Genomic DNA, 27,772 nt, shown 5'->3' on the forward strand with positions numbered 1-27,772 from the left:
ACATTTAAAATAATGCACAATATAACTTAAGGAGTGATATTAAGTGTTAACACGTTTTTCATTTTATCTTGACTTTGAAGTCGCCCATACCTTATTACTTATTTTCATGTTTGATGAAGCTAAAATGAAGGATATAAAACAGTGTGTGTGTGTGTGTGTGTGTGTGTGTGTGTGTGTGTGTGTGTGTGTGTGTGTGTGTGTGTGCAGCTGAGCACCAGGTTGAGAGAGTGCGATGACCGTCTGACGGAGGTTCGTAACGACTATCTGCTGTCATTAGCAGCAGTCAACGCCCACCACCAAAACTACTATAAGAACGACCTACCACGTATCATGGAGGTAAAACACACACACCAACACTCACACTGCCACACACACAAACCTGAGGAAAGGAAGCTGCACTGACTGACCACAAAGCTTCTTGAGTTATCGCAGGGTGTTGATGCGTCAGATACTTTTGTCAGGTTTCCTGTTCCTCTGTAAATGTATGATCATCATCACTTCCTCCTTCATGTTAAATTTGTAAACTGCCGCCATCCCCTTGGTTTGTTCTCCTCACAATGTGTTCATCCAAAGAACTCTGAACAACTTAAAGAGACTTTTATTAGAAATGGTAGAAATAACCGTCTTCATTCTTTCAACCTTTAACGTTGTTGTATCTTTTTTCTGACCTGATAGCGCTGCAGCTTGCAGAAAAAAAGTGAAAACAACATTCTTACAAATTCTACGGCTGGCAACACACTGGACGATTTTAGGTGCAATTTTGAGCGCCACGCGTTTATAAAATCAGTTAAGATTAGAAAATGTATTTATTGATTTATTTAAAAAAGGGACATTTATGAACATAAATATGTAAATGTGTCAGATTGTAGCCATAAGCTTCTTTCCATCTGTAGTCCCTCGACAGGTTCACACATATTCAAATGTACATAAAACCACAATAACAAGTAATGACCGAACAACAACATAAACTGTACAGACTGTCAGAGACACATTACATGTAATACAAGCAGAAAAAGTGGCTGTGTGATGAGTATAAGTATTAAGTAGTATAAAGTGACTGTCAGAGTTAAAGTGTGGCTACAAGAGGTAAAGTGTTGGAGTAAAGTGTTGCTGATTTACATCTAATTCAATAATTTGTTGAAACAGTGTTACCGAAACAGCCCTGAATGCTGCGCTGATTAAATGTTCTTTGATTCCTGAGGATTTAAATGATTGAAAATAAGTGGAATTGAAAAACCTTTATTTAAATGTTTTGCAATAAAACCAAAAGAATTAATCCAGATAAGAATAATCAACATTTGTATCTGGATTCTGCAATCCAGGATCATGAATCCAGCCGCATTTGTCCTTTTTTAAGAGTGATCAAATTGATAGCGGACCCTCTGGAAAGAGCTGATTAGTTTTGGGACTTTATTAGATAGGACAGTGATTAGAGTTTGAAATCAGGAAGAGAGAGAGAGAGAGTGGGGAATGACATGCGGGAAAGGAGCCTCTGGTCGGACTATATTCCGCTTTGAGGAGTATAGCCTCCATACGACCTAACCGTTATGCCGTATGCGCCCCCTACTGACAAGTTTTAAACACAAACGTTTAACCTGATGATAAAAAAGTGGATTGGATAACCTGATCCATTCTGATTCTTTACTTCTTTTGAACAACATGATTTCAAGTCGGGGCTCCAGATGGAAAAGATACTTTTTAATTTGCAGGACTGTAGTCGGGGTACATTAGGTGGTGTGGACGTTGGTGCTCAACAGCACAAATCTCCAATATGTAAATCTTGTCACACTTTATTGGATTAACAGTAGTGTTTCACTGTTGTTTCTTCTTCACCTCATCAGCTCATGGACGGGGATGTTTATGACGACCTGAGGAGCCATTTGTCTCTGCTGTGTGGGACAGAGATGGACTCCTGTCTGAACACACACAAACAGTACAGCCGGATATGGGAGACTGTCACTAAGGTACATATATGTGCATACAGTGGTTTTTTTTTTACCTGGACACTTTTTTTCATACTCTTTTGGGGGTCTAAATGACTCGTAGTAGCATGAAGCACACATATTTTAGGAGCTTTGTTTTAAGATATATAAATAGTTAAAACTGCTTAAAAAGACAGTATTAATCCAAACCTTTTCTTAACAGTCTGACTTCTCTACATGCTAAATCTCCCACGGTTGCTCCTGAGAAATGCAGACTGAAGACATTTGTCACTCCGTCTCTAAGCGGCGGGGGAAGGGGGGGGAGTGTTTTTACAGGGAGGCTGACAGACAGAGAGAAATAAGGAAGGCACCAAAGAAAGGAAATACAGAAAAGACAAAAAGGTCAAGGGAAATAAAAATGTTCCAATGTGAGGAAAAAGAGATACGAAAGATGATTTTATTTTTTTTAATGGGAAAAAGATGTTGGAATTGTTATAAGTGTTTGAAAAGGGAGAGAAATTCAACACACACACGAAATGTTTGAACTGATGTTGCATCTGAGTGAAATCTGCGGGAGGACATGACAGAAGATGTTCCGTTCAAAACTGTGAGTGGGTAGAAACCATTGGGCAAACCATGTGGGCATGCCAAAAAAATGAGGTGTGATTCAAGACGCTGTTCTCAACTTTCAGAAGCTTGTAGCAAATATCTCCCAGGCAGCCTTCTACCATCTCAGAAACCTATCCAGAGTTTGATGTTTCATGTCACAGTCGGACTCTAAAAGCTGGTTCATGCTTTCACCTCCAGTAGACTTGACTACTGCAATGCACTTTTTACTGGAGTTACAGAACAGGTGCTACTTAAACTCCAGCTCGTTCATGGTAAATGGTAAATAGACTTGAGCCTGTATAGTTCTTTTCTAGTCTTCCAGCTACTCAGAGCACTTTTAAACCACAGGTCACAGCTACACATTCACACACTGATGGCAGAGGCTGCTGTGTAAAGTGACCATCAGAAGTAACTAATCCATTCATACACATTCATATATCGCCAACGAAGCGGCGGGAGCAACTTGGGGTTAAGTGTCTTGCTCAAGGACACATTGGACATGTGGCTGCAGGAGCTGGGGATCGAACCCCCAAACTACTCTACCACTGATCCATAGCAATCCGTATCTTGCACTTTATCAAGGAAACTTCATTTCTATTTAAATGTATTTTTCCTACTACTTTTTATTGTGTAACCATTCCAGTGTGTGCTTTTTTTCTTGTGTTTTGTATCATGTTTTAATTTTGAAGAACATAGAGTCAATTCATGTCATATGCACCTTGCTAAATTAATAAATACATTTTATGTTGTTAATGTTTGAATGGGGAAGCATGGAATGGATGTTCGGATTGGTTTTACGATTACCGCTGAGTGTTTTTCACGTTTTCAGGTGACCAGAGAGAGGAACGTGCTGCAGTTTCTGCAGGAATCTGTCTCCTTCAGCCAAACACCAGAGTTCACCTTCCAGCCAGCTCCGTGTGACAAGGTGTGTCTGTGTGAGTGAATTCAAAATGTAGATATAAAGGCATGGGTGTCTATTTTTGCATCTATCATGTTAAAGACAACACAACTTTGACATATGCTTTTTGATCTTCCCTCAAGAATAACCAAAGACACATTAAACATTTAGTAGAAGCTGTAGTTTATCTTATGCTGGACTTAAACCAAACGATCAGAAAGTCTGAAAAAAGTCATGAGAGTTTTTATAGACTTGGCACACACTCAGGGGTCTCGGTCTTTTGGTGTAAGGTGGTGATGAAACTCTATCCAACCCGTTTTAAGGCCGTATGTTACTGGGCTTTGCATTATGAGATGATGAATAAAATGTTATTATGTTTAATATTACTGCAGGTCTTTAGTCTTGTCTAGGCAAATTGTGTTGTTCAATGACAACAACCAATAAGAGCGGTCTCACCAGCAGCTAACAGGAAGCTGCAAACTCGTAAACATGGCCTCCTCGTTATACAGCGATAGATGGAAGAAGGAAAAAAGGGAGATAGGAATTCCTGCGGCCCTCGAAATTCCCCAAAAAGCAAACTCACTGTTAATGATCTTTACACAGGTTCATCTGCAGAAACCTTTTTACTTACAATCTGAGGCTCTCTTTCATTTTTAACATTCTCTGATTATGAAGTCCGTTTTTGTGCTTTGTACATTTTCAGTGCAGTTAAAAGATTAAGTAATCATCAGAATTTAAGTACATGTGAATTGATACATAAAACATTGCATTGTTCAAAGTAATCACATTGATTTACAATCATTATAGCTCTCTTCTGTCACCAAGGATCTATAAGATAATTAATATGTGTATTTAGTAAGTTCTAATTCATCTTCACAGACGTGTGCTTTATTGTCTTCTTGTGATTTAGAAGATGCATGATGACACATGTAACGCTCAGGGCTGTTAACAGAGGGATGTTTGTCCGTCTCTGTGCAGGTTTCTGCTCTGCAGGAGGTTTCTGCTCCACAAACGGAGGGCTTTCTGATTAAAGAGGCCAAGAAATGGGCTGCCAAGGCTGCAAAAGACTACAAGATCATAACACACGGAGAGCGGGTGAGACATGAGGATCAGTACATCTGTGCTGGATAATATGTTTTCAGATATCTTTTTAAAAAATGTTGTTGTGATTTTCAATATTCAAGCTTTTAAAATGATGAGTTAGATACAGACTGAGCAGTGGAAAGTTTATTTATTTTCTCTATTCTCATCCAGTAAAGGTAGTTCTTGACATTCTTTACATTATTGTAGTTAGTGATAAAAGTGTTGTTTCTTTTCTGTATTTTAATGTGTGTCTGTGCTCGTCTGTCAGGCTCTGCAGACGTTAGAGAGTCGTCTGAAGCTCCTGTCGGGGGAGACGGGGCTCAGCGTGGAGCAGAGGATAGCAGAGGTGCAGGACAGCGTCAGGAAAGCAAAGGTGCCTCTGTGTGAATGCTTTCATAATCGTTAACATTCAACACCCAAACGCTCCTCTTCTGTTTCAAAGAGGAAATCAACTCCTAAGAAATTAAAAAGGAAAGATGAACTAAACCACTGATTACTTTTAATTACTGAAAGCCAGAACACCTTTCCACATCTGAAAAATGTCATTGCTGTCACTTAAAGAACGATGAAGCGAGTATCATTTTGCACCACTGTCTGCACTCTCTCAAGGTCTTATTCCCACAGTCCAAAGACATGCTCGTTAGGTTAATTGGTGACTTTAAATTGCCCTTACAGTAGATGTGAGTGTGGCTGGGTGTCTGTCTCTATATGTCGGCCCTGTGATTGACTGGTGAACAGTCCTGGATGTACCGTGCCTCTCGCCCACACACCGATGTATTTTTTTAGGTTCTAATTTGACATCACACATTTGGCAGAATGTGTGATGTCTCTCTTGCTTACTTCCTGTCTCAGCTCAGCAGGGTGAAGGCTGAGGCCCGTCTCGCCCTGTTATCAGAAAGCGTCCAAGGAATCGAGCTGTGGCTTCACAACGCCATGAACCAGGCGGACGAGGAGCTGGAGAGAGAGAGGCGCCTGAGTGAGCAGAGGAAGTCTACAGAGGACTTTTCAGTATGCACACACACACACAGACACACACACAGACACACACACACAGACACACACACACACACACACACACACACACACACACACACACACACACACACACACACACACACACACACACACACACACACACACACAGATAACTCGCCTACTTAAACTCCTAATTCCTGTGAATCTCTTCGAAGCACGGATCAGAGCACTCACACCAGTCAAACGACCTGGACTTTAGGGGTGAAGAGTGCTTAGCCACGGTACAAACTGCCGGGAGGATCTAGACTTTGACTCAAGTCATGAAGATGTTTTCTTTGTCCACCACTGATCAGAAGTAAAAGCCCCCAAGGAATCAACTTCTCTATAATCTTTGTCATAAAAGTATATGATTAGGAGAAAGGGGTATATATATAATAGTGTAACAGCGTATCTTGGGGTGATGTTAGTTACAAGTTCAACCCTTGTATGTCTTGTTGACTTTACAATTACTAGACTAAACTAAAGATGTGGGCAAGCAAAGGCACAGGAACAACTTCTGTGTTCTGTGTCTCTAGCCTTTCTACAAACCATCGACGAGAAGTCCATCCTCTCCGTCTTCTGCCTGCTCCACTTTTTAGAAAATGTGTGCTCAAACAGGCCATTTGGAGATTTTCCCTTCATGACATCACAAAGGGCAGTAACCCCTCCCCCAGGTGGGTGACACTCCCCCAGTTAGGTGTTCGTTCTGCCCTTTCTCCGTAAACAATAAAGCAAGGTGCTTGAAAGCCACCTGAGCCCTTCTAGAGAGGGGCGTGGTCAGACACAACTCATTTGCATTTAAAGGTACAGACACAGAAACAGCCTGTTCTGAGCAGGGCTGAAATAGAGGGGTTTATAGACATGATCAAATACAGGATCAGAGTGGATTTATAACAAGAAACTTCACTTACATGTGGCAAGCTCCGAGACTTATTTAAAGTGGTTGAAAAGGAGGATATGTGATCTTTAAATGTTTGTCTAGTAGCAGTTTAAAACAAATGTTACACTTACAGGAGTACAGGGATTATTTTCATTGGCGGATTTATCCATATTTGGTGCTCCAAGGAGTCAATAATTCAAAGATTAACCACATGCTGATGAAAAAACAGCATTCTACTTAGCATGTGATGAATATCTGACATTTGCTGTGTGTTCTTCAGGAGGAAGAGTTTGAGCTGACAGACTTTGAGGACTACGACGATGAGAACGGAGACATCTTTATAGATCCGGTGTCTGCATCCAGATTGTGTGTTTACCCTGCAGCCTGCAAAGTTATCTACAGCTATCAGGTAGTGTTCAATCAATCAATCAATCAATCAATCAATCAAGTAAGCAAGCCCCCAGCAGTAACAGACGGGTGGCATCAGGCTTTGTCCATTCATATCTCAGAGTGTCTGTGTAGTCACAGTGATGGAAAAGAAAGACACTGCACCTCCTTTGAATGTCTCATTTAAAAAAAACATGTGGCTCCTTTTTCACAAATTCCCAGTTCTCTCGTCACGATTACCTATTCTATTCACTGTCCTATCAAAATAAAAGCTTATTTAAAAAAAGAAGCAGGTTTGTATCCAAACAGGAAGTAAAGTACCCTTAGCTTAAGACTGTACACAAATATACAATTTTAAAAAACTGTTAAAAGTTAATAAAAACTTAAATAACAAAAAATTAAAATATGTTATGTAAAAGCACAACTAATGGAATTTCAAACGTGCCAATAAAAATGCAATTAATCCCGATTAACTATTGAAATTCAGCGATGAATTGCGATTAAAAATGTATCGTAGCCCTAGTTAACATTATTAATGATCATTTTATTCTTTGCTAACAGTAAATATCTATTGACTAAAGTGAATTTAATGTCAATTTACTGTTAAAAGATGTTATAAATTCTTACCAGAATGTTTTGCACAAACATAAATACACACTTCACCAACACATACGTCAACATGTCACCTTGTCACATCTGTGGTGCAGATGTCTTTTGGTTTCAGTTTAAGCAAGTAAAAATAAGTGAAGTGGGCTTAGAAGAGAAACGGTGTGTTGACACTGACAAACGAACAAACAAGGAGGAAGACGCCGAAATCCGTCTCTGCTGGTAGTATTAAGTCCTGCTATGTTTTTTCAGTCTAATGAATGCCAAACACCAAATTATATATTTTTTTAAAAGTCAACTGAACACTAAAACAAGCCATTTTCCTGTCACCACAGAAGCAACCTGATAATCAAATATAGCCATGCCAAGTACCTGCTTTGTTTTCTATTTAACTCTAAATGTGAACATTATTTACACAATGAACATGATGTTGTGATGAAAAGGACTTGCAATAAGAGTTTGAGACCTTAAACTCATCAGAAAAATATTTAGTGACATTAAACAACTACTGTAGGAGGAAAGCTAATTTTTTCAGCTAGACCTCTATATAACTTTACTTTTGTTCAAACCAGTCAAAAGCCCCCTGCTGGTCATTTAAAAGAATGCAGGTTTATGGCATTGTGTTACTGGCTTCACTGTCCTCAGAGGCTACATCCATCTCTTATATACGATCTATAATTTCATCCAGAATTTTAAGTACTGCAGTTGAATAAAGTTGATTTGATCACTTCCTGTAGGCTAGCCAATCAGATGAGCTGTCAATCAAAGAAGGGGAGGAGCTTCAAGTGGTTGAGGATGGAGATGTGGAGGACTGGCTGAAGGTAAACAGCTGCTTGTATCAGGATATCAGTCGTTTTTATCCAGATCCTCGATGTTAGATCTTTGGGACAGTCGGGTTTCCTTTTCCGTTTGTCCATCCAGGTGTGTAACTCATGCGGTCAGGTGGGGTATGTCCCTGAACGTTACGTGAAGTTCCTGTGTCTGCCAGCAGAGGACGCCGCTCAGCTGGACAGTTCTTTTAGCTCCACGTCCTCCAGTGGGAACAGAGAGAGGAGCAGAGGTCAGTGTGAATGTAAACTGCGCCATAAATCATTACTCGTACTAACATTGTATTTGAAACTGTGAATATTGAATCTGTGTCAGGTGTCGCCAGAGCTCTGTACTCCTACCAGGCTCAGAGTGCAGAGGAGCTTTCCTTCCAGGAGGGGGAGCTCATCCACCTGAGATGCTGTCGACACAGAGAGGTGCGTGTTATCTAAGGAAAGCGGCAATCAAACCACTGTTTGAGTGAAGAATCTAAATTGTTTCATATTATTCATAAATCTTAGCACATTGCATGTTTTGTTTTGCAGGTGGATGACGGGTTTTGGGAGGGAGAGCTGAACGGTCGGATCGGTGTTTTCCCTTCATTGGTGGTCGAGCTTGTCCATAATGAAGGGGAGGAGGAGGTGGAGGAGGAAGAGGAAGAGGATGAGGTGTTCACTCATCCTTGTTTCCTGAACAGTCCTTCAGATCATTATTTTTCTTTTATTATAATGTTTAAAATATTTGACCAACTTTAATCTTTTTTTTTCCAGCCTCTCCCCACACCAACCATGCCTCCCTTCTCTCCCCCCATCCCCATCCCTTCTGACCCTGGCTGCAGTTCAACAGTGAGGGCTACGCCCCCTAGCTGTGTGGAGGACAAACAGCAGGGCTTTCCTCCGAGGCTTGCAGAGGGCACAGTGGGTGAGTGAGTGGAGACAATCTTTAACCCAGCCTGAGCTGATTTCTGTTTTTAACAGCGTCCTGATTTTGTTCAGGTGCTGACAGTTGTTTTTTTGTCCCATCAGAGAATGAAGGCAGCAGCCGCAGCTCTCCCGATCTCCTCAGCGGTCGGCTAAAACCAGTAGGTGATGGTTTCTCTGATATTGAGTTTATGTCTGGGCATCATAGAATTGATTGACATCAGCGGGATGAATGATAATTGGTGCACATGAGATTAGTGATTATAACACATCTCTTCCTTCTCTCTGCAATGTTTTAGTGTCGAGCTCCTCCTCCTCCTCCGACGCAGAAGCCCTCACCTCAGCCTTGAGAAGAAGACTTGACTTACAGTCGAGATTCACAGAAATACATCCCATTTTCGGACCAAAGGAACGCCTGTTTTGTGGCTCATATTGTAGCATTGATCACATAAGTTGTATTTATTTGTTAGTATTTTATAGGCAAACAATCAGCTGATTTTTATACATCCACATGTCCAGAGTGGGGGGGAAATGTCTTTATGGGTCCACAACCTCATGATACCATACTTATCATGATACACGTTGATTTTAGATGATGACCGTGTCCGACACAGAATTCACTATAACAGCTGTTTTTTACTGTTCAAAATAACAGCAAAGAAAAAGTTTTAAGGATCCTACAATTTAGAAAACACTTTAAATTCAGCCCTTAGAGATCCTTGATGTTTAACAAAAATATTCTGTTCATAATCCCAGATCAGATAATAAATGCAAATACTATATTCTTTTCTTTTTTTTTTTTTTTAAACTTAGAGTAGCCCTCTCTGAAGTATCTTTTATGATCAAATCATGTTCTGGTTTCACTAGACTACGAGTTCACTTGTATTCAACAATTTAGGGACCACAGTTTCTGTAATTAACCAACGAGTGGGGATTAAATAACGTGACACTCAGCTGCCTGAAGCCGTCATTATTAACTACACTGTACAAGCACAAATATTTACTTTACTAATCTTCATGAAGCAGAAAAGTGCTTTTGTGATCTTCAGAGCTTGTTAAGAAGTTGAGGGACATTATGACTTAAAGGTGACATTTATTGTTGGCTGGTACGGCCCACACTGGCCTTGTGTAATGACCTGAGCTGTTGTTGCTGCTGTCTTGTCTGTGCTGCTCTGATGATTGACCACACGAAGTGTTGAAAATAAAGGCACAGAGAGTCACAGACATTGTGCTGAGTAATATGATTTCTGTTAAATGCAAAGCCCAAACTTCTAACCTTGAACTGCTCACAATTACAATGAAATGTACACGCATGGTGCATTATTTAACTGGCAAGACTTAAATGTCTTTACATGTATTAAAAACGAACTAAAAAAGTGTTTGCAGTACATCCTTTATTTCACAAATTACTACAATGTGTGTGTGATGATAATTCTACGATGGAGGATTAAGGCCACGTAAAAAAAAAAAAAATGTAAATCTTGAGATTAAACTCGTAAATTTACGAGAATAATCTCGTAAATTAACGAGTTCAAGACCAGCCTGCGCAAAATGATGAAAGTAGAACTCTTAAAGTATTTTCCTCTGCAGAAAACTTCCTCCAAGTCAGTGTGGTTCTTTCTTCAGTTTCTTGCAGTATCTTTTCAGGGTGCTGATATTTTATGACAATGTGAAGATGATGATGTGCCAAAAGCATGTGTAGTTTCATATCTGCATAAGTAAAGCCCCAACACAACTATTTGTGTCTGTTATCGGTCTGCCTTGTTAAAGTGTCTCATGCAGAGCCAGTTTGTGTCCTGTTCATCATTTACAGATAAACAAGGTCTTACAAGTTGAAGTGAAAACTTCTCTTGAACTATTTGTTTTTACCGACTACACAAGGAAGTATCCTATTTCCTTATTAGTGAAACCTTTAGGACAAGATGTTCCATGTTTGTCATTTGAGAACAGGATGCTGCAGCTCTTCTGATATAGACTAAAATAACAACTTTATTCTTTTATTCTTTAAAGACTTTAAGAGTTCTACTTTCATCATTTTTGCGCAGGCTGGTCTCGAACTCGTTAATTTATGAGATTAAACTCGTAAATTTCCGACTTTAATCTCGTAAATGTACAACTTTATTCTCGTAAATTTACGACTTTAATCTAGAATTTTTTTTTTTTTTTTTTTTTAACGTGGCCCTAATCCTCCATCATAATAATTCACTCTCAACATGTGTGTTTATTTATTTACTGACCAGCAGATGGCGGCACATGATATATGAAGAAGATCATGAGATAAGACCAACTTTAAACAATCACCAAGAGATCCTGAAAATGTGAAATGTACAGTGTTAGTCTGGATAAAGGAACAGCTGAACGCTGTTTAAGAAGATCAACACATTCTGTCATTTTTCAAGAAATGATCCAGGAACTTTGGAAAGCACTTTCCCCCTTTTCTGGGAATTTAGACCCTGGTTTCTGCGATGGATATACACATAGATCCTCAAAAAGTCCCTAATTCCGGCGTAAATTCCCTGCGGTCGAAAGGGGCTTTGCACTGTGAGTAAAACTGGGTCATCAGATGAAAGGCCTCCTGGTCTGTTTCCCATAAAGATCAGGGAACAGAGCTGACCTCTGATCTGTATCTGCTACTCCCTCAGGACCTCCAGCTCCAAAATGCAACGGCCTAAAAAAAAAGAAATCTCAACAACTACAATGACTAAATGAAAGATTACTAAATGAAAAATCATGCTTACAAACCTTTGAGACATTACTAAGTTTAGAACAAATATCCAACTCCATTTACACCCCTTCTAAAATCTGGAATCAGAGAAATTTATAAATATATATCAATATTACTTGTCCTGAATGAAAGAGAATAAACATCTACAATCTTCTTTTATCCCCACTTTTTGTTCCTCTCTCATCCATTGTTATCATGATTTTAAGTTCTTTACCGTTATCTGTTGTTGAATGTTCATAGATGAATAATTATGTAATAAGGACATACCGTAAAAAACATCAGAATAAAAGCCCATCCCAATTTAAGGCCCAGCCCCTTTTACTAGTCTGGTGTTTTTGCACATTTTGACAAATAAAGGCAGCTCTTATTTAGAGGCCATGATGTGCATATAGTGGTGATTATTTGGTGGAGAAAATATATGGAGAAAAAGCAGATCACACAATTAACTTGTTTTTCAGGGTTGTAAGAGATAAGGCAGGTTATCTTGATTTCAGAAGCTGAAACATATTCTAGGAAAAGTGATGGGTGTGCAGGAAATGGTTTTATGTTTACTAGTGGAAGTGTCTGATTATACTAAACCTCCTTCTTATTACTGCTTATTTCAACTCTACATCATCAAGACTGTCTGTACCAAAATAAAAACTTTAGATCTTCTGAAGAAGTGTTACAATCCATATTTACGTAAGAAGTAGGATCCAACAACTTCTAGCTGTAGAAGGGAGCGAAAAAGTATGTTTGGGTTGGTTGTCGTATTAGATGATGGATCGACCCAACACAGAGCAGAAGTTTAGCATTAAATACAACTGGAATACTTTGCACAGAGGCCCTGCTGTTCAACTGGTAATGCACGCAACTGATTGGAGGCCAGTAGGGGGCCCTATAGGGCTGACAACCACTACAGTCGCTCGAAATGTGCAAAAGTTTTCAATGACAGTAGGAAACCTCCCTAAGAGGGCCCCGTCGGAGAAGCACTCACTCTTGCTGTTAAGTGTCCTTGCACTATTCTCACAGGCGCTGCTTGTCAACAGGCAAGGCAGGCAACTGATTGGGGCCCAAGGACAGTAAGGGGCTTCCCAAGGGCAGAGAAACTTAAAACTACAGCAGTGGCTCAAAATGTGCAAATTTTGCAATGACAGTAGGAAATCTCCCTAAACGGGCCCCATCTTACATTACTCACTCATATAATAATAAATGACTAAATGAAGCTTGTCTAAAAAATATCCGCTAAAAACGTGTTGGTGTCAGGTAATTGATAACATAATGGGGATGAATTATGTTTAGAGGGGCCCCCCTGTGAACTTTTTGTCTTGGGCCCCAACAGACTAATCCTGTGAAAACTTCAGTTTGTCATGAATGTCACTGAAGAAAAATAAAGAGCTATCCGTCTAGGGGTGAAACAAGAGGGGGGAAAGAAAACAAGACAGCAGAACTTGGAGCAGATAACGACGGTACAATATAAAAGTAAATGACTTTTATTCAATGTAAAAATAGTTATAGTTCTTTATTGAAGCTTTTACAACATTTTATTGTTCTGAATATTACATTCTTCTATTTAAAACTTTTTCTCAGTTGAGCACATATTTCAAAAGTTTCAATTGAAGTTATTTAAATAAAATCATTTAATAACATTTTTTTTTTTTTTTTTTATCTTATTTAGAGCCCGAGCATCGAAACACTGTGAGGACCCTATCTGAATGTAAATCTTAATTAGCATGTTTTATTTTGAAATTTGAAGGTTTTTAATGTTCTTCATATATATATATATATAAAACTAATGTAACTTTGGAAAAATCTTTAAATTTCACAACATTTTAGTTGCTGTCAGATTATTTATAACATAATGAAGATGAATGCTGGTTGGGGGGGGGGGGGCTCCAGTTTTTGCCTATAGACTCTGGAATCGCCACTACATGCATAACATCACATAAGTGCATTAAGGAATTTATGTGGCACCACTCATGTAACCTCATCAGCGACAAATAACCCACACAAGCACATTAGTAGTTTTCTTATTTTGACCCAAACAACATGACTCATTCTGAAGCCAAAACTGACAGCGAGTTTAAAGAAGAAAAAGAGAAGAGTACATATTGAACTTTGCAACACACTCAAACATAACTTTGTGTTATTACAAATTTAATAAACTGATGATGTTGAAAATGCTCAAAAAGAGACTGTGCTCGTGCTGTTATTGCAGATTCCCAAACTGTGGATGAGATCAGAAGTTGTCACCATATTCTTTAAACATCAGTTATTTATTATTAATACCCTAGATCAGTGCTTCCCAACATTTCAAATTTTGGAGCCCCCACCTCCAACACCCCACGTGACTCAAGGAAAGCTGAGCCCCCCCAGAGCCCAGACAAACAAAAAAAGTTTTAGATTGTTGTCAAAAATAAACATACATTTTAATTGTTTTCATTGATAAAATCCCAACAAAATGGGCCTTCTTACCAGCAGACCTTTGTTTAAACTATCCAGGAAGTGTTTTATCATGATTCTACTTACTGATGACCTCAGAGCAGACCGACCCTCACGACCCCCCTGAGATCTTTGGCGCCCCTTCCCCTTGGACCCCAGGCTTGGAACCAACTGATTGATTGATATCATGATCAAGTGTAATATTGGTGACTATCAGACTTATCAGGTAGGGTGAAAAAATCATCAATTTTTTGACCAAAATAAGCAAAACTAACAATTCCATCAGTGTAAGATATACTTTGGGTTATTTATATCTGCAAAGATTGGATTTCAGTGCCAGTTTTTCCTCAGTTATTCAGCAAGATAAATATATATATAATGACAGGATATAACGGTATATATAATGGCTATTTCTAATGGTGTAGCATTAGTCGTCAGGTAATATTAAATGTTGTGAATTTGGATTGAAATTACTGAAAAAGCAATTCTTGGAGATGAAACTCATGAAAAGAAGCCATTTAAGTGGATTTGGCTCACAAAAGAGCCAACGTTTGTTCAAGTTAAATTCTTGTAGCTTTGGACAAATATTTGCAAATTTATTTATTTAAATTGTAAAGAGACCATGTACAATATTTAAAATCAATGTTGCCATTTGATTGCATTGCACCAGAGTTAGATTAAAGCTTGCAGGCCACAATTTAAAAGAAAGAAAGAAACAAGACCAAAGTTACTTTAATTCTGATCCATCTCCCTCTCGCTTTAACTTTGCCTGCTCGGGACATGACTGCAAACTCCGAGTTTAAGACACCTTCCAAATTTTCATATATCAAAAAAATGAATTGTTGACTCCATTTGAATTCTCTTTACAAATCAGCTAAACAATGCGAGTGAGAATTAAGTGTTTCAATGGTACATGAATTTCAGAATATTTATGTAATCGATGCGTCTCCCTTTGCTTAATTGGCAGCACGAACCAGAGCCTATCAAGACGAAACCTACAATTGTGACTTATGTGAGCATGTGTTTACATTTGCTCCAAAATTCTTATTAGCAAATGATAGATTGGTAAACTCTGGAGATCACCATGGCAACGTCTTTATCAAATCTTAGTTTTGTCAACATTGTTGTCTCATAATGTTCAGACCACATCTTGGCTTATGTGCAGCCTCAGAGCTCAAAGCATGTTTCCATACATTTATCACAAGGAAGAAAAAAAAACGAAAGTCAATACCAGTAAGAGTAAGACATGAAAAAATACAAAACACTAAAGCCAAATAATAATACATCAAGTAAAGTTTGTGTGATTTGTGGTGAAGACACTGCATATCATCTTTAAAATCCAAACGTGGGAGAGTGTCTGATATTTTTACATGAATCAGTCTTGCTGTGACATATTCAGTGCTGTGGTTAAAAGATTAAAGGCAGCTTTTAATTGCTTGAGTTTATTATTACTGCGTGTCATTTTCTATAGTCCACTGAGTGCTGCTTCTTATCCCATAGAACTCTTCTGCTTTTCCATGTGAGACTCACAACCTCAGTCCTGTTTCAATTCAACGTTTGACACCTTCTCCTCTGCACATTGTCCGTCCCCTTCCTGAGTCACTTTGCAGTCTCTTATATCTTCCATCTCCATCATATCATCCCTGTCTTGGCTCACTGTTAGCCTAACCTCTGCTCCAGAAGTCTCTCCAATTTTTCTGTCAGGTTCTCCAACACCTTGAACTGCAACCTGTCTCTCCTGGTCGACTGCTGGACGACGTTCCAAATTTTCTGATTCGACACCAAGTTCAGAAGTCTCTCTTTCCTTCTCCTTCGTTGAGGATTCTTCCCTCTCCTCCATGGTGACAACAGAAAACTCTCTCTTGCTGTCAGGGCTGGCTTTCACAATGGTCACACTGCTAATTCTGCTCCCTACAGGTCCGGAGGGGGGCGCTGGACTGGAAGGCGACAGAAGCAAACTGGTGGGTCTGTCTTCAGAGAGCTGACATCCCTCAACAGGTGAGAGTTTAGCTTTTTTCAGAATCCCAGCCCTCTTTGTTTCTTTCTTCTCTTCTGTAATGGGGATACTGGCTTCTTCTTGCTCTTGTTCCCTCAAAGGTAAGAGGCTTGAAACCATATCACCTCTGGTTGTAGACGTTACTGATGCCACGCTTCCTGACTTCAACGCCAGACGAGGTGAACGTTCAGAGGACTCGTTTGAGTAAGCAGGAGAAGAGGGGGTTCTTGGTGATACTGGTGTGGCGTCTAATGTGAGGCCGGCCGTAAAACCAGGTGAAGGAGTTCTGACTTGTAATGGACTAGCACTTATTCCAAAGGGTGAGGATGTAGCCCGGCCTGATGGGAGTTTGGGGCTTGGAGTAAGAATAGGGGAAAAGCCAGTTTGTGTATCCCCCAATGATGTATTTCTTGCACCTAGGTTGGGGCTTGGTGTGATCACCAGAGGTGAGGTAGGTGTTTTTAAAGAAGAAAATGAAGATTGGGACCTTGTTGGGTAAGAAGATGGAGGGGATGACCCTAGGCTTATTAAAACAAGGTTAGCACCATAACCTGGGTCAAGATCCGGGCTGGAGCTCCGGTCAGGAGGAGTTTGGGTTACTGGATAATCTGTGTTAGGATAGGATTCAGGGTGATGAGTAGGAATCAAACATCCATACATGGGGGCGATGGGTGTGGAGGTCTGTATAGGCCCAGGGTCAAATCCTTCTTCATATTTTAATGCCTTCTCTCCGAGGTCTGTTGGTTTCTCTGCTATCTTAAATGTCTGTCCAGACGAAGCAGGATATACAACAGTAAGAGAGTTTGGGGTGGACTCTGTGATATTCCCAACAGAAGGTTTTATCCGGGGATTCATACCAGTTTCAGGAGAGGGTCGTTGTTTAGAGTCGTTGCCCTGTTTCTGACTTTGCAAAGCAGGAGAATCTTCTGGACCTGAAGTTTTAGCCTCACGTTTTTGGGCAGCAGGGATTTGATTCTTTGATGGTTCGGTTTTAGGTTTGTTTCCAGGTTTAGTACCAGGTTCAGAGAGTCCTTTAGTGTCCTCTCCCTGCAACATTTCCTCCAGCACCACAGGTTGTTGCTTAATAGCAAATCTAACACCTCCGGGCTCCCTTCCCATCCCCTCTCCTGTTTTAACAACAGGGTCGCTTCCCCGCCTCAGCCCAAATATGGTTAAACTCTTCCTGCGTTTCCCTATAGCCGGAGCAACCCCATTGGTGTTCTCTGAAGGCGGTCGGACATCCTTGAACATGCTTCTCAGATTGTACCCGCCCTCCTTCCTCTCGTCGCTATCCTGGGATTGGTCCAGTTGGTCTCCTGAACTAACCATTGGATTTGGACCTCCATGGAGCTTCTTATCGGTGTGAATAACTCTGAACCTAAAATGATTAAGATACAGTCAAGGTGAAATGATTCTGCTTCTTTCTGTCACTGCAATCGTGGTATAATCGTGTTTTGTTACCTGCCAACGGAGAAGACGGTCTGCTCTCCAGGTCGTTGTTTCAATCGGGGAGTTCGGCTTTGTCTTCGTCCCTTTTTAGATTTGACCTGGGCGCAGAGGTGGCACGAGTTGTGGTCGCTTCCTGAGTGGACTGTGTGGAGATGGGGAGGAACGCCACCAATCGACTCCTTACGCAACCTGCACATAAACATTTTCATTGTCTAAACACTGAAAATAGTTTTTATGAAAGAAGTTTGAGAGTAGTAATTCATTTGAGCATTGGAAGGTGCTTGTGGCCTAATGAAAGGATAAGCACACATTGAAGACAACCTTCATCCCAATTATGTTCCTATCCCCGACTGATTACATAACCTAATCCATGGCCCTTAGTTTCCAATCAAAACAGCATTGCCACATTCAATAGACCCAGGCTGTGTTGATGTGCGCTCCAGGTAGTAACAATGCCAATACAACCTACCCCACATGGCCACTTCTGGCCCCCAGAACTCAACTGTGTTGTTGATAAATCCTATGCAGGTTTCTGCTATGACCGTCTGGACGAGCTTACCTGGGGTCATGGCGCACACAGATGTTGTGCTTTCCTATCATTTCATTGAAGGCTTCCATGTTAGCTGGAAGTGACAAGAGGAAGAAGTCATATTAAAGTATCAGAGTTAAGCACTGTTTGATGGATTTTCTGAAATAAACTGATCTGATGGGTGAGAATTAATTTGCATGTTGCTGAAAATGGGCATGAAAAAGGTACAATCTAGTATGTTTAATAATATATCAACAGCTGTTATTTTGAAGTATCCATTATGTGTATTAACTTAACTAATGATTCAAAGAACAGAAAAGTTCATTAGATCAAAGTTTCTACACTTTCTGAATACAGTTCAATGTGTTTATATTTGTCACCTTCGTTTTCAATGATGCATTTGAGGATCTGCTCCACTGTATCCTGATTCTCTTCATCATCGTCTGGAACACAGACAAAATAATCACATTAAAGCCACACCTTTTTCAATAATGCAGAGAAACATTTCCCTCAAACTGTGTCTCCGTTTGAGTAGCCATAGTACAGATGGTAGAAAGATGTCCACATAAAACATGTTTACAGTCACATCTGGGCCATGGTGTTTAAAAGATTTTAAGCGAATAGAATAAATACAGATTTGGTCATTTTATGAAATTGCTTCCAAACTTGTATGGATTTGGCGCCCCCTGTGGACAAAGTATGTAATGTGGAGACCCCTGTAAAGCACCGGTTATCTGGATTTAGTAATTCTTAAAGGCTGTACCTGGATCAGGGTGGTCTTATCCTTTTTGTTTTATAATAAACAGGATCAAAGTGAGCTGGATTATGTCATCTTTAGAAAAAAAGTGGATTATCCAATTCAGATTATTGGTCTTTTGTTTGTATTTAAAAGATAGAGCAGGAACTAAAATGTATCCTGAGACGCATTATCCTTTGTGATGAACATACAAAATCAGGTCAACGTTTACCAATGCAAAGGTTTAAAATTCCTCCAGTGATTCTTTACGTATATTTATGGTTGTTTGGATATCTATATACGGAAATGGAGATATTTCATGCATGCAATATTTTCTAGGACCCCTTCCTGCTTGGTAATTCCAATGCTTTTCAAACCTCCTGTAATGTTTCTGTTATAAATTTGTATTTTCAAACCTTGGATAACCCATGTTTTTGTTGTTGTTGTTGTTATTGACATTTTACATTAAAACCTCCAAAGTCCAGGAAAGATTACTCAGTTGTTCTTAAACTCACCGTCTGCATTTACTCCCAGCTTCTCCTCCTCCTCCTCCTCCTCCTCGTCCATGTCCCCGGTGCGGCAGCGGTAGCCCTTCTTCTTCAGCAGGTGGCAGATGAGGAAGCCCAGCAGTCCGGTGAGGAAGAAGAGGAAGACCACCACAAAGATAATATAGGGAGGGGGATTGTCCCCCACCCCCGAAGCTTCTAACTCACTCATAATGTGGGTTCAACCTGAGATGTGAAAACAGAGAAAAGAGGGACTGCTTTTTAATACCTTTATAATACTGAATACATCAACTGTTTCATCTATAAAATAAAGCCCACAAATAAACCTTTAAACAAATAAAATAATAAGTAGGTAGGTAGGTAGGTAGGTAGGTAGGTAGGTAGGTAGGTAGGTAAGTAGGGAGAGGACCAGCATGCACCTGGGTGGGCCTATATGTTTATTTGTTTTAATCCAGTACAAGAGAAGCAGTAGGTTTGATATGACCCAAGATTTGATTTAGTTATTTTCAGACAAAAAGCCAGTAGAATATATTTATGTATCTTTACCTTTAGGCCGACAGCTAACCGTAACAATCAACCACTTCCTAGTCAGTTTAACACGGTTCTTATCTGCTAGTGCAGCACTATCAAACTGTGACAGTAGCTGCAAAGAAGGTGACTGCTAACGTCAGCTGAGGCCCGAGCATGTTTTTGAAGGAAGATATCTTTAAAACCAAAGTGGAATAAATTGCTAACAATGAAAAAAAAAACAGCTTTAGCAGCTTTAGCAGCCAATTATTGGAGACACAAAGACTTTACTGCTCAAACTAACTTACATGACTGTCACTCATTTTTTTATCTTTCTGTTTTTGTTTTTCCTTATTTATATTTGATACATGGAGAGTTATTAGTTTAATAAGCTTACAATTAATTTAAGCCAATAACTCTACAATAAGCTTAATTATACATTGTAGTATACATTGTAAAGAAAGAGCTTGTTGGTCATTAGTGGATTTTGAGTTGGATTTTAAATATGGATGGAGTCACAGATGGGAAAAACTGCGGAAAAAAACCCTAAATGCAAAAGATAATTCCATTAAAAACGTCTTTTCATGCAGCACTGCATCAAAATGTTACAATATAAACCCTCCTCAAAGACATTTGCAGACATATGAACAATGTGTGATCTTTACTTATTTCTAATAAAGTTTTGTTCTCCACCAAGTTCTGCCAAAATAAAACTCCTCATGAAGGTTTGCTGCAAACATTAGGCTGGACATATTTGAAATCTTATTTTAATGTTGGTCTACATACATTAAAAAGCTTAACTTTGACCCCAGCTATTATCTTTCCTTTAAATGCACACGCCTGGAAAAACACATAAAAGTCGTTCTTACCATTCAGCTGGCTTAATAAGAAGATACATCCAAACATGGAAATCTGAGAATATTCACGATAATAGAAACAAACCTTTGGTAGAAAAACAGTAAAAACATGTGCTCGATAACAAGCTGCACTAGAGGACAGTGTGTGCCCCTCCTGTTCAGTCGGGGTTTCCCTCAGCCCCTCCTTTACTGATTATCTATAGAGGGGTGAACGCACAGAAAGTGAGAAAAAAGATAAATAAATTAAACAAGAACTTTATCGTCATCAGTAAACTGTTTTTAAACAAATCACATTCACACGTCAAGAAGTTTATAAAAATGATGTAATTTTTAGTTTTAACGTCTGATCTCCAGTTCTGTTAACTGTACTACATAGTGCATTGATAAATCATATATTCATTTACATGAAACTGCTGTCAGTTAACTAGTTAATCACAATTAATTAGGTCTAAAATGAATGCATTAAATGTTTTAATTACAATTAATCACATGCCATCTTGTCCCTTTGGATAAGTTAACATAACCTCCAATCAACCAGAAGGTCCTTACTTTATTTCAAAATAAAAGCAGTGTTGAATTCAAACAGCAAGTAAATTACTCTCAGCTTAAGACAGTACAAAGATTCCAAATTTAAGCCAAACTATTTTTATTTTAAAATGCAAAATAATCACGATTAAACATTTTCTTTATCGTTTGACGGGCCGACTAAATAATAAAAAAAAGGTGATGTAATTTGTAATAGTGAATGTGTAAATAAACCAACACACACACACACACACACACACACACACACACACACACACACACACACACACACACACACACACACACACACACACACACACACACAGCGTAAACATTCAGCAACTTATCAGAGGGGTCCTCCTGCTGCTTATCAGCATATTTAAACGCCCCTTAAACACACACACACACACACACACACACACACACACACACACACACACACACACACACACACACAATCATCAGAACTTGTTGAGGCTCCTGCGTTGCTGTGTGCAGCAGATTATCAGAGTAGAGGAGGAACGGTGAGAGGAAACGTAACATCCACTAACACCAAAGTCATTGAACTTTCCATAGCCGTGAGTGTGTGCTTCAAACTGACACATGAATGTGTTCTGTATGTGGACTGTTTTATCTGAACGTTAAATGTGTGTTTTGGTTAGAGGAAGGGCCGGGACATCAACGTCAATATGACTGCCCCTCCAGCCAATTACTACTGACTCCAAATGCGCTGACATAGAGGTATTAACACTTAATCTCAGTGTGCAGCTTCACAAATTCACCAGCACAACTTTAAAGTCGACTGAGAGCTCATCAAATCTGGAGGATTTTGCGCAAATGAACCCTTTGCATTTACTACAAGCATTTTGGACAATCAGTTGTAAATGTTTTCTACCCTACAACAAGGCTTAATACAGAGGAGAATTTGTACAAGTTTGAATGAACCCAAAGTCTCAGACATATGCCTATATGACTAGATTTATTCAGTCAAATAGCATTTCATTTGAGTATCGTTGATACTTTCTGGCCGTCACTAGCATAGGGTGCTATATGGATTATAACAAGTGTCATCACTTTCCACACTGACAAGTGGTGATGCACGTACATGCACCGTTACTTTCCAGTTGAGTGACCATCTTTTCTTCACTGTATATCTTTTCCATAAGTGTTTGATAACTGCATCTTAGGAATCAATGGAAATAAATGTGTATTTCCATATCTATCGCTACAGATCTTAGAAAGACATCGGCCAATATATCAGTATCAGATTTCTTTTCTTTCTAATAGAGATATCGGCCCCAAATATCCCATATCGGTCGGGCCCTAGTGTAAACATATTCACCCTCACCATGACAACAAGTTGTCCACAGTTTGAATTCTCTTATCTCACCCTGACAAAAACCTTCACCTCCTCTTCTCTTTATTATTTCAGCCTAGCTCATGAAAGCTTCACGGTCATGTTGCTGTCACATCATTTTCCTCAAGACTCCTAATGTAAAGTTTCCACGCCATGAACCATCACATGTTCAGTTCAGTCAGTGTTCAGAGATCCTGCTGCCACTGTCAAACGCAGCAAAACCATTTCCTGTTTTCTTTGAGAGCGCAAGGGGTCATTCAGTGTTCCCATCTTGAGTTAGACTTTAGAAATTGCGGTATAAACATGGCGGATGCCTTCATTTTTTTTCATTTGTACATGAAAATCACTGATGCTCAGACAGCAGAACTGCATAAACTGGGATCATGTAGAAAGGCCAAAAGAAAAAAAAAAACACTCATCCTTTGCAGCAAGAAATACACCAGGACCTGGAAAGGAGAAGACTTTACTACTTTGTAATTGGAGTGAACTTACGTCAATGAGGGAGCAGGAGATGGAGGAAGATGAATGTAAAGAAGAAGGAAGTGGGGGGGGGGGGGGGGGGGACTGAAAGATTGCCTCTGGTGAAATGTTTTTTCTCTTTCCTGAAATATTTGTGCATTTGACCTTCAAGGCCACCGTAGAAAAGCATTTTATATCATTAATGTATTGCTCAGACTAAACTGGATGGACCAACTTTTATTGCCTCATCAATTTACCACCAGACCAAACACGAGTCCATTAGAGTTTTTGACGGGTCAAACAAGCCGACGAGGAATTTTATTCCAAACAAACCTTTAAAAGCTGCTTCCAAAAAGATTGAAACTACAAAATCGGGATTAAATCACTTTTTATGCATCTGGTTGAGCAAAGTATATACGCAGGTAAAGACGTAGTTCGAAAAAGAAACGTGATGCTCAGAGGAAGGTGGTACCTTAAACACACACGCGCACGCACACACACACACACACACACACACACACACACACACACACACACACACACACACACACACACACACACACACCACTGAACGAAGCAGAGATGACTCAGCATCTTTATGACCTAGACTGAATCACCTCGTGTGTGTGTGTGTGTGTGTGTGTGTGTGTGTGTGTGTGTGTGTGTGTGTGTGTGTGTGTGTGTGTGTGTGTGTGTGTGTGTGTGTGTGTGTGTGTGTGTGTGTGTGTGTGTGTGTGTGCAGGGGGTGGGTGTGCTTGGATGAACCAGTCATAACATCAGAGAGCTGTGACATCACAGGGGATCTTTAATAGTTTACCTGCGTCATGACAGGAAGGAGAATGTTTTTATGATGGACATTATTTTGATGCAGTGATGCTCCGTCTGAAAAGTTGATTCCACTGCACCATTCTAGTCTTTATGAGTCAAGATGTAACACTATGTAAGTAAGAAAAGTCATTGTCAGAGCTATTGAGCTATTTCATTAAATTCCAGGATGTTCCCTCGGTTAGCCCGACAACCTTTGTGTGCCAGACAAAGGGTGAACTATGATTAGCACCAGGACTATTAATAGAAGGACGACAACCTATTTCTGCGGATTCATTCTCCAGGAGGATCTGTCCGTCCTCTCAGCGAGCAGCTGATGCAGGCTGTATGGATAACAACAACAACAACCTGCCACTCGCTTTCCACACCACAACTTACAACTAGTTATGAAAACTATCTTTGTATCTACTATCTCAATTAGTTAGTACATCTCAGTTCATGACACTCCACAAGTAAAACTTACTTGAATCATTAACAGGTGTTTTTATTTATCACAAGCAATTCAAACTCTATTCATGTTGGTGAATAAGATATTTATCTGTCGGGTGAATTTGGCTTAAATAAGTGTAATGAGATGTTTATGACTAGAAATTAGACAAATACACATGGTTATAGGCTGGCTACGCACAGATTATTTAAGGCCCAATTCTGAGCCCAATTTGGCCCTGCAGCCCCAAATGATGTAGCCTGAGTGAGGATATCCTGTCTCACCCTAACTTTCATTCAGCCTAACGACAGGCTGAGAGCTGGAGCTGTGGTGGGGTTTAAACCTCTTGACAAACCTCTATGGTCTCGTCCGTCAATCAGGGCAGCTAATACATGCCTAACTATGGATATCACATGTCCTTTATGTTTACATCAAGTTACCAGTGGATAACATGTTGGACCTTCATGCAGATAATGAAGCTGCTTCATACTCTTTTCCACTTGTCTCTCTTTACTGTGAAAACAACTTGTCAACGACATGTTAAAACTTATCTTGCCTCCCAAGATATTTCCAGGTGTTTTCCTCCCAACGTTTAACTTTGAAATATATCTGTCTAAAAATAAATCAATCCACAACCAAACTCCAAGGATATTTATCAATCATGGAGCATGAACTAATGTCGGCCTTTTCCTCTTCACTGTGGTAATCTCTAAAGATTCAAGTTCTTCCCTCTCTCGCAGAGCTTAGCACTTGATTTCTAGTCACTCCATTTCCAATTGTAAGAGTTGTAATTGATTTCTATTGTTTTTTATTCTTGAGTATATGTGGGTGTGTTTTTGTTTTTGCTTGTTTTTAATTTGCTTGTAATCTTGACAGCATTGGAGATGAGGGAAACCTCAGTGTCTTTTCAACAATAAATACAGGTTTCAAATGAAATGAAGTGAAATGCATGATTGGTTTATCCTTCACACAAAAGAGGCTGCAGCCTACAGACGTCCCCTGATCAGGAATAAGAAGTTTTGATAGGAGGGGTATATGTATAAGAATCCTTAAATAGACGACCATTAAATTATGATTTCGTGTCCTCGACAAATGTAAACTTATCTACATTTTTGTGTCTGAGACTTCAACATACAATGCAAATGTGGCTAAATAAATTATGTAGATGACCTGACCTTCTTTTATTGATCTCTTTCCCCCCTCAATAATTCATACATTTTATCTCACAGCAAGCAAGCATGTTCATGTCAGGTATTCAAATAAACAGCTAAGCCACAGACCTCATGAGGTTCAACATTTACCCAGCAGGTTTGTGCAGAACTTTTGTGGAGTAGAGCTCAACTAATAAGAAAAACATTTTCAGTCAATTTAGATTTTTCTAAATTATTTTTGACCACTGAAGAATAACATGGAATACAGGGTTGAGCCAGGGTCTGCTGCACTGAAACCTGGAGCATGTCCTCTGATTTTGGGGCAGCATCACTTGAGCAAAAATTATGATTTAACAAAACCAACCAATTATTATTTTAACAGCTGTGACAGTTATAAAGTGAAATGAAATACAAGATTGTAATAACTAGCACAAAGGTGTAAACAGGACATTCAAATGATGCTGAAATATGGTAAAAATGTGGACATATTTGGCTGATTATCTTGAATAGAGGTTCAAATAGTTGAGGAATAGATAAACAATTACAACAGTCAGCTAAAACATCTGAAACTCTGCAAAGTTTTGGTTTAGACGTGAATTGATCAACGATGGTTCAGCTTTAGATAATCACAAGTTAAAGTGATACATAAATTAATGAACTAGTCTGCATGTACGAGTCTACATTAGTATTATAATGAGCGCCATCTGATTAATATTTGACGAACTTCCTGAGAGAAAGATGGGAACCCTCCTCTTCATTCCGGACCAGAACACATTCGTGCCAGAGTCTGGGATTTAATCCCAAAAGAGTCTAAAATAAATTTCACAACCTCATCCGGAGGTCTATTTTTGGAGTTCTACAATGGGAACCACCGCAGGACCAGCGTCGGAGGATTTATTGTTGTGCGTAAGATTTTCAGCCTCCCATCGGCGTTCAGGCGAATCACTCGCACCAGACTTCACTCGAAAAAATGTCTCTTTCTGCCTCTGCTGTTTTTTTTTAAACACGTCAAATCTGTCACGAAAATATATGAATACATTAATGCAATCACATTTCTATGCTCTTCCTTTCGGCTCACACAAAATCCATCAATAATTGTATCCTTGTTTAATTTACCTTACCTTTATCAAGCTGTGGCCGCAGCTGAGGTGCGGTTGATCTTGGCGGAAGACCTCTAGCACGCGAAACATTTTTTAAGTTTTAAACACTACGATAAGTAAATATTGGTGCATCAAATGAGGCCGAATTATCCAGTCGACTTCAGATTTTCCTCAAATAGCTTAATTTTTATTCTGCTGAGTAGGTTTACACTCTGATAAGCCAGAAAGCCTCAAATACAAGATTTTCCTATGAAGTCTGGCCAGTCATTTCTTATTGAGGGACATCCCGCATACTGTGCCATTAGCCTACAGTAACGCTGAATCACTGCATCAGCATCCCCACCCAGTCAATGACACCCAAACCACATCGTCATCTCCGTGGGCACACTGGGACCCACTTAGGGGGGGTCCATCCACTGAGCCCGCACCGAGCACACACACACTTTATCTGCATCCTCAAGGTTAAATACTAAATGAGTCAGACGGAACGCCTCAGAGACATTTAGACAGCAATACAGCCGAGTTGGATATTCACCTTAGGTCAGGAAGAGTGTAGCAGCCCGGTCCTCTCCGGTGGTCCTGCGGGTGGGCTGATGCGTTCCCATGGCTGCAGTCTGCTCCGTGTCCTCTGGCCGGAGCGTGAGGAGGCGTCGGTCTGCTGAGTAGGGCAGAATGACAGGAAGCTGGGAGGCATCTGTCTGTCTGCGGCATTGGCTGCCTCTGCTGCAGGTTTGAGTTTAACCTTCGTTCATCCAGAGAGAGACAGCGGAGCTCCACGCTGCTTCACCTGCACTGAAACATGCTGCGCACATCTGTTTTATTTATAGGCTTCAACCTCCGCCCATCGCACGGCACAAAGAGTAGCCTCCAATTTACAGGACGTGTAACCAATCATCAAAATCTCTAAATGATAATACTGTGCAGGTCTACAAGTCAATAATAGACCTTAATAAAGTGAACTTTGCTCCTAAACTCTTGGGTTATTTGTTGATTTGAAAAATGATCAGAATTAAATGGTTTCACTGATTGAGTGCAAAAGGTGCATTGCATACACTGGGTGCTTTCAGGTCATTTGA

General features: G+C 39.8%; 2 protein-coding genes across 6 annotated transcripts in view; one reads left to right on the forward strand and one right to left on the reverse strand.

Moving 5' to 3' along the window:
• Positions 1 to 10,505, forward strand: part of LOC109998498 (F-BAR and double SH3 domains protein 1) — a 15,775-nt gene extending 5,270 nt beyond the window's left edge. The window contains exons 8-21 of one of the 2 annotated variants that reach the window (XM_029281086.2): positions 208 to 336; positions 1,842 to 1,964; positions 3,361 to 3,456; positions 4,408 to 4,524; positions 4,781 to 4,885; positions 5,365 to 5,520; positions 6,687 to 6,815; positions 8,137 to 8,220; positions 8,321 to 8,459; positions 8,543 to 8,643; positions 8,752 to 8,874; positions 8,977 to 9,131; positions 9,232 to 9,287; positions 9,426 to 10,505. In XM_029281086.2, the coding sequence (XP_029136919.1) occupies positions 208 to 336; positions 1,842 to 1,964; positions 3,361 to 3,456; positions 4,408 to 4,524; positions 4,781 to 4,885; positions 5,365 to 5,520; positions 6,687 to 6,815; positions 8,137 to 8,220; positions 8,321 to 8,459; positions 8,543 to 8,643; positions 8,752 to 8,874; positions 8,977 to 9,131; positions 9,232 to 9,238 (1,464 nt within the window). In that variant the 3' untranslated portion in view covers positions 9,239 to 9,287; positions 9,426 to 10,505. The remainder of the gene's footprint in view (positions 1 to 207; positions 337 to 1,841; positions 1,965 to 3,360; positions 3,457 to 4,407; positions 4,525 to 4,780; positions 4,886 to 5,364; positions 5,521 to 6,686; positions 6,816 to 8,136; positions 8,221 to 8,320; positions 8,460 to 8,542; positions 8,644 to 8,751; positions 8,875 to 8,976; positions 9,132 to 9,231; positions 9,288 to 9,425) is intronic. The other variant, XM_020653372.3, reaches the window with a different exon arrangement.
• A 4,483-nt stretch (positions 10,506 to 14,988) lies between these two features.
• On the reverse strand, positions 14,989 to 27,518 carry rell2 (RELT like 2). 4 transcript variants are annotated; one of them, XM_020653398.3, is made up of 6 exons: positions 27,232 to 27,518; positions 19,498 to 19,713; positions 18,627 to 18,689; positions 18,277 to 18,340; positions 17,730 to 17,906; positions 14,989 to 17,646 (listed from the first exon to the last, which is right to left on the reverse strand). In XM_020653398.3, exons 2-6 carry the CDS (start codon positions 19,697 to 19,699, stop codon positions 15,807 to 15,809), a joined length of 2,346 nt encoding a protein of 781 aa, XP_020509054.1. In that variant the 5' UTR covers positions 19,700 to 19,713; positions 27,232 to 27,518; the 3' UTR covers positions 14,989 to 15,806. The 4 variants fall into 4 exon arrangements, with proteins under 4 accessions (XP_020509054.1, XP_065814996.1, XP_065814997.1 ...); XM_065958924.1 differs by lacking the exon at positions 27,232 to 27,518 and adding an exon at positions 26,718 to 26,981; XM_065958925.1 differs by lacking the exon at positions 27,232 to 27,518 and adding an exon at positions 20,938 to 23,193.
• Between the last annotated feature and the right edge of the window lie 254 nt (positions 27,519 to 27,772).

The sequence above is a fragment of the Labrus bergylta genome, chromosome 9, assembly GCF_963930695.1.
Source record: "Labrus bergylta chromosome 9, fLabBer1.1, whole genome shotgun sequence".
NCBI classification, from domain to species: domain Eukaryota; kingdom Metazoa; phylum Chordata; class Actinopteri; order Labriformes; family Labridae; genus Labrus; species Labrus bergylta.

Excerpts from the sequence above, each read along its gene's own strand:
- rell2 (XM_020653398.3), bottom strand. The coding sequence starts at position 19,699 with ATGAGTGAGTTAGAAGCTTCGGGGGTGGGGGACAATCCCCCTCCCTAT. Across the intron at positions 18,341-18,626 it reads ATGCATCATTGAAAACGAAG|CTAACATGGAAGCCTTCAAT; the intron begins GTGACAAATATA and ends TGTCACTTCCAG. Across the intron at positions 17,647-17,729 it reads ACCGTCTTCTCCGTTGGCAG|GTTCAGAGTTATTCACACCG; the intron begins GTAACAAAACAC and ends TAATCATTTTAG.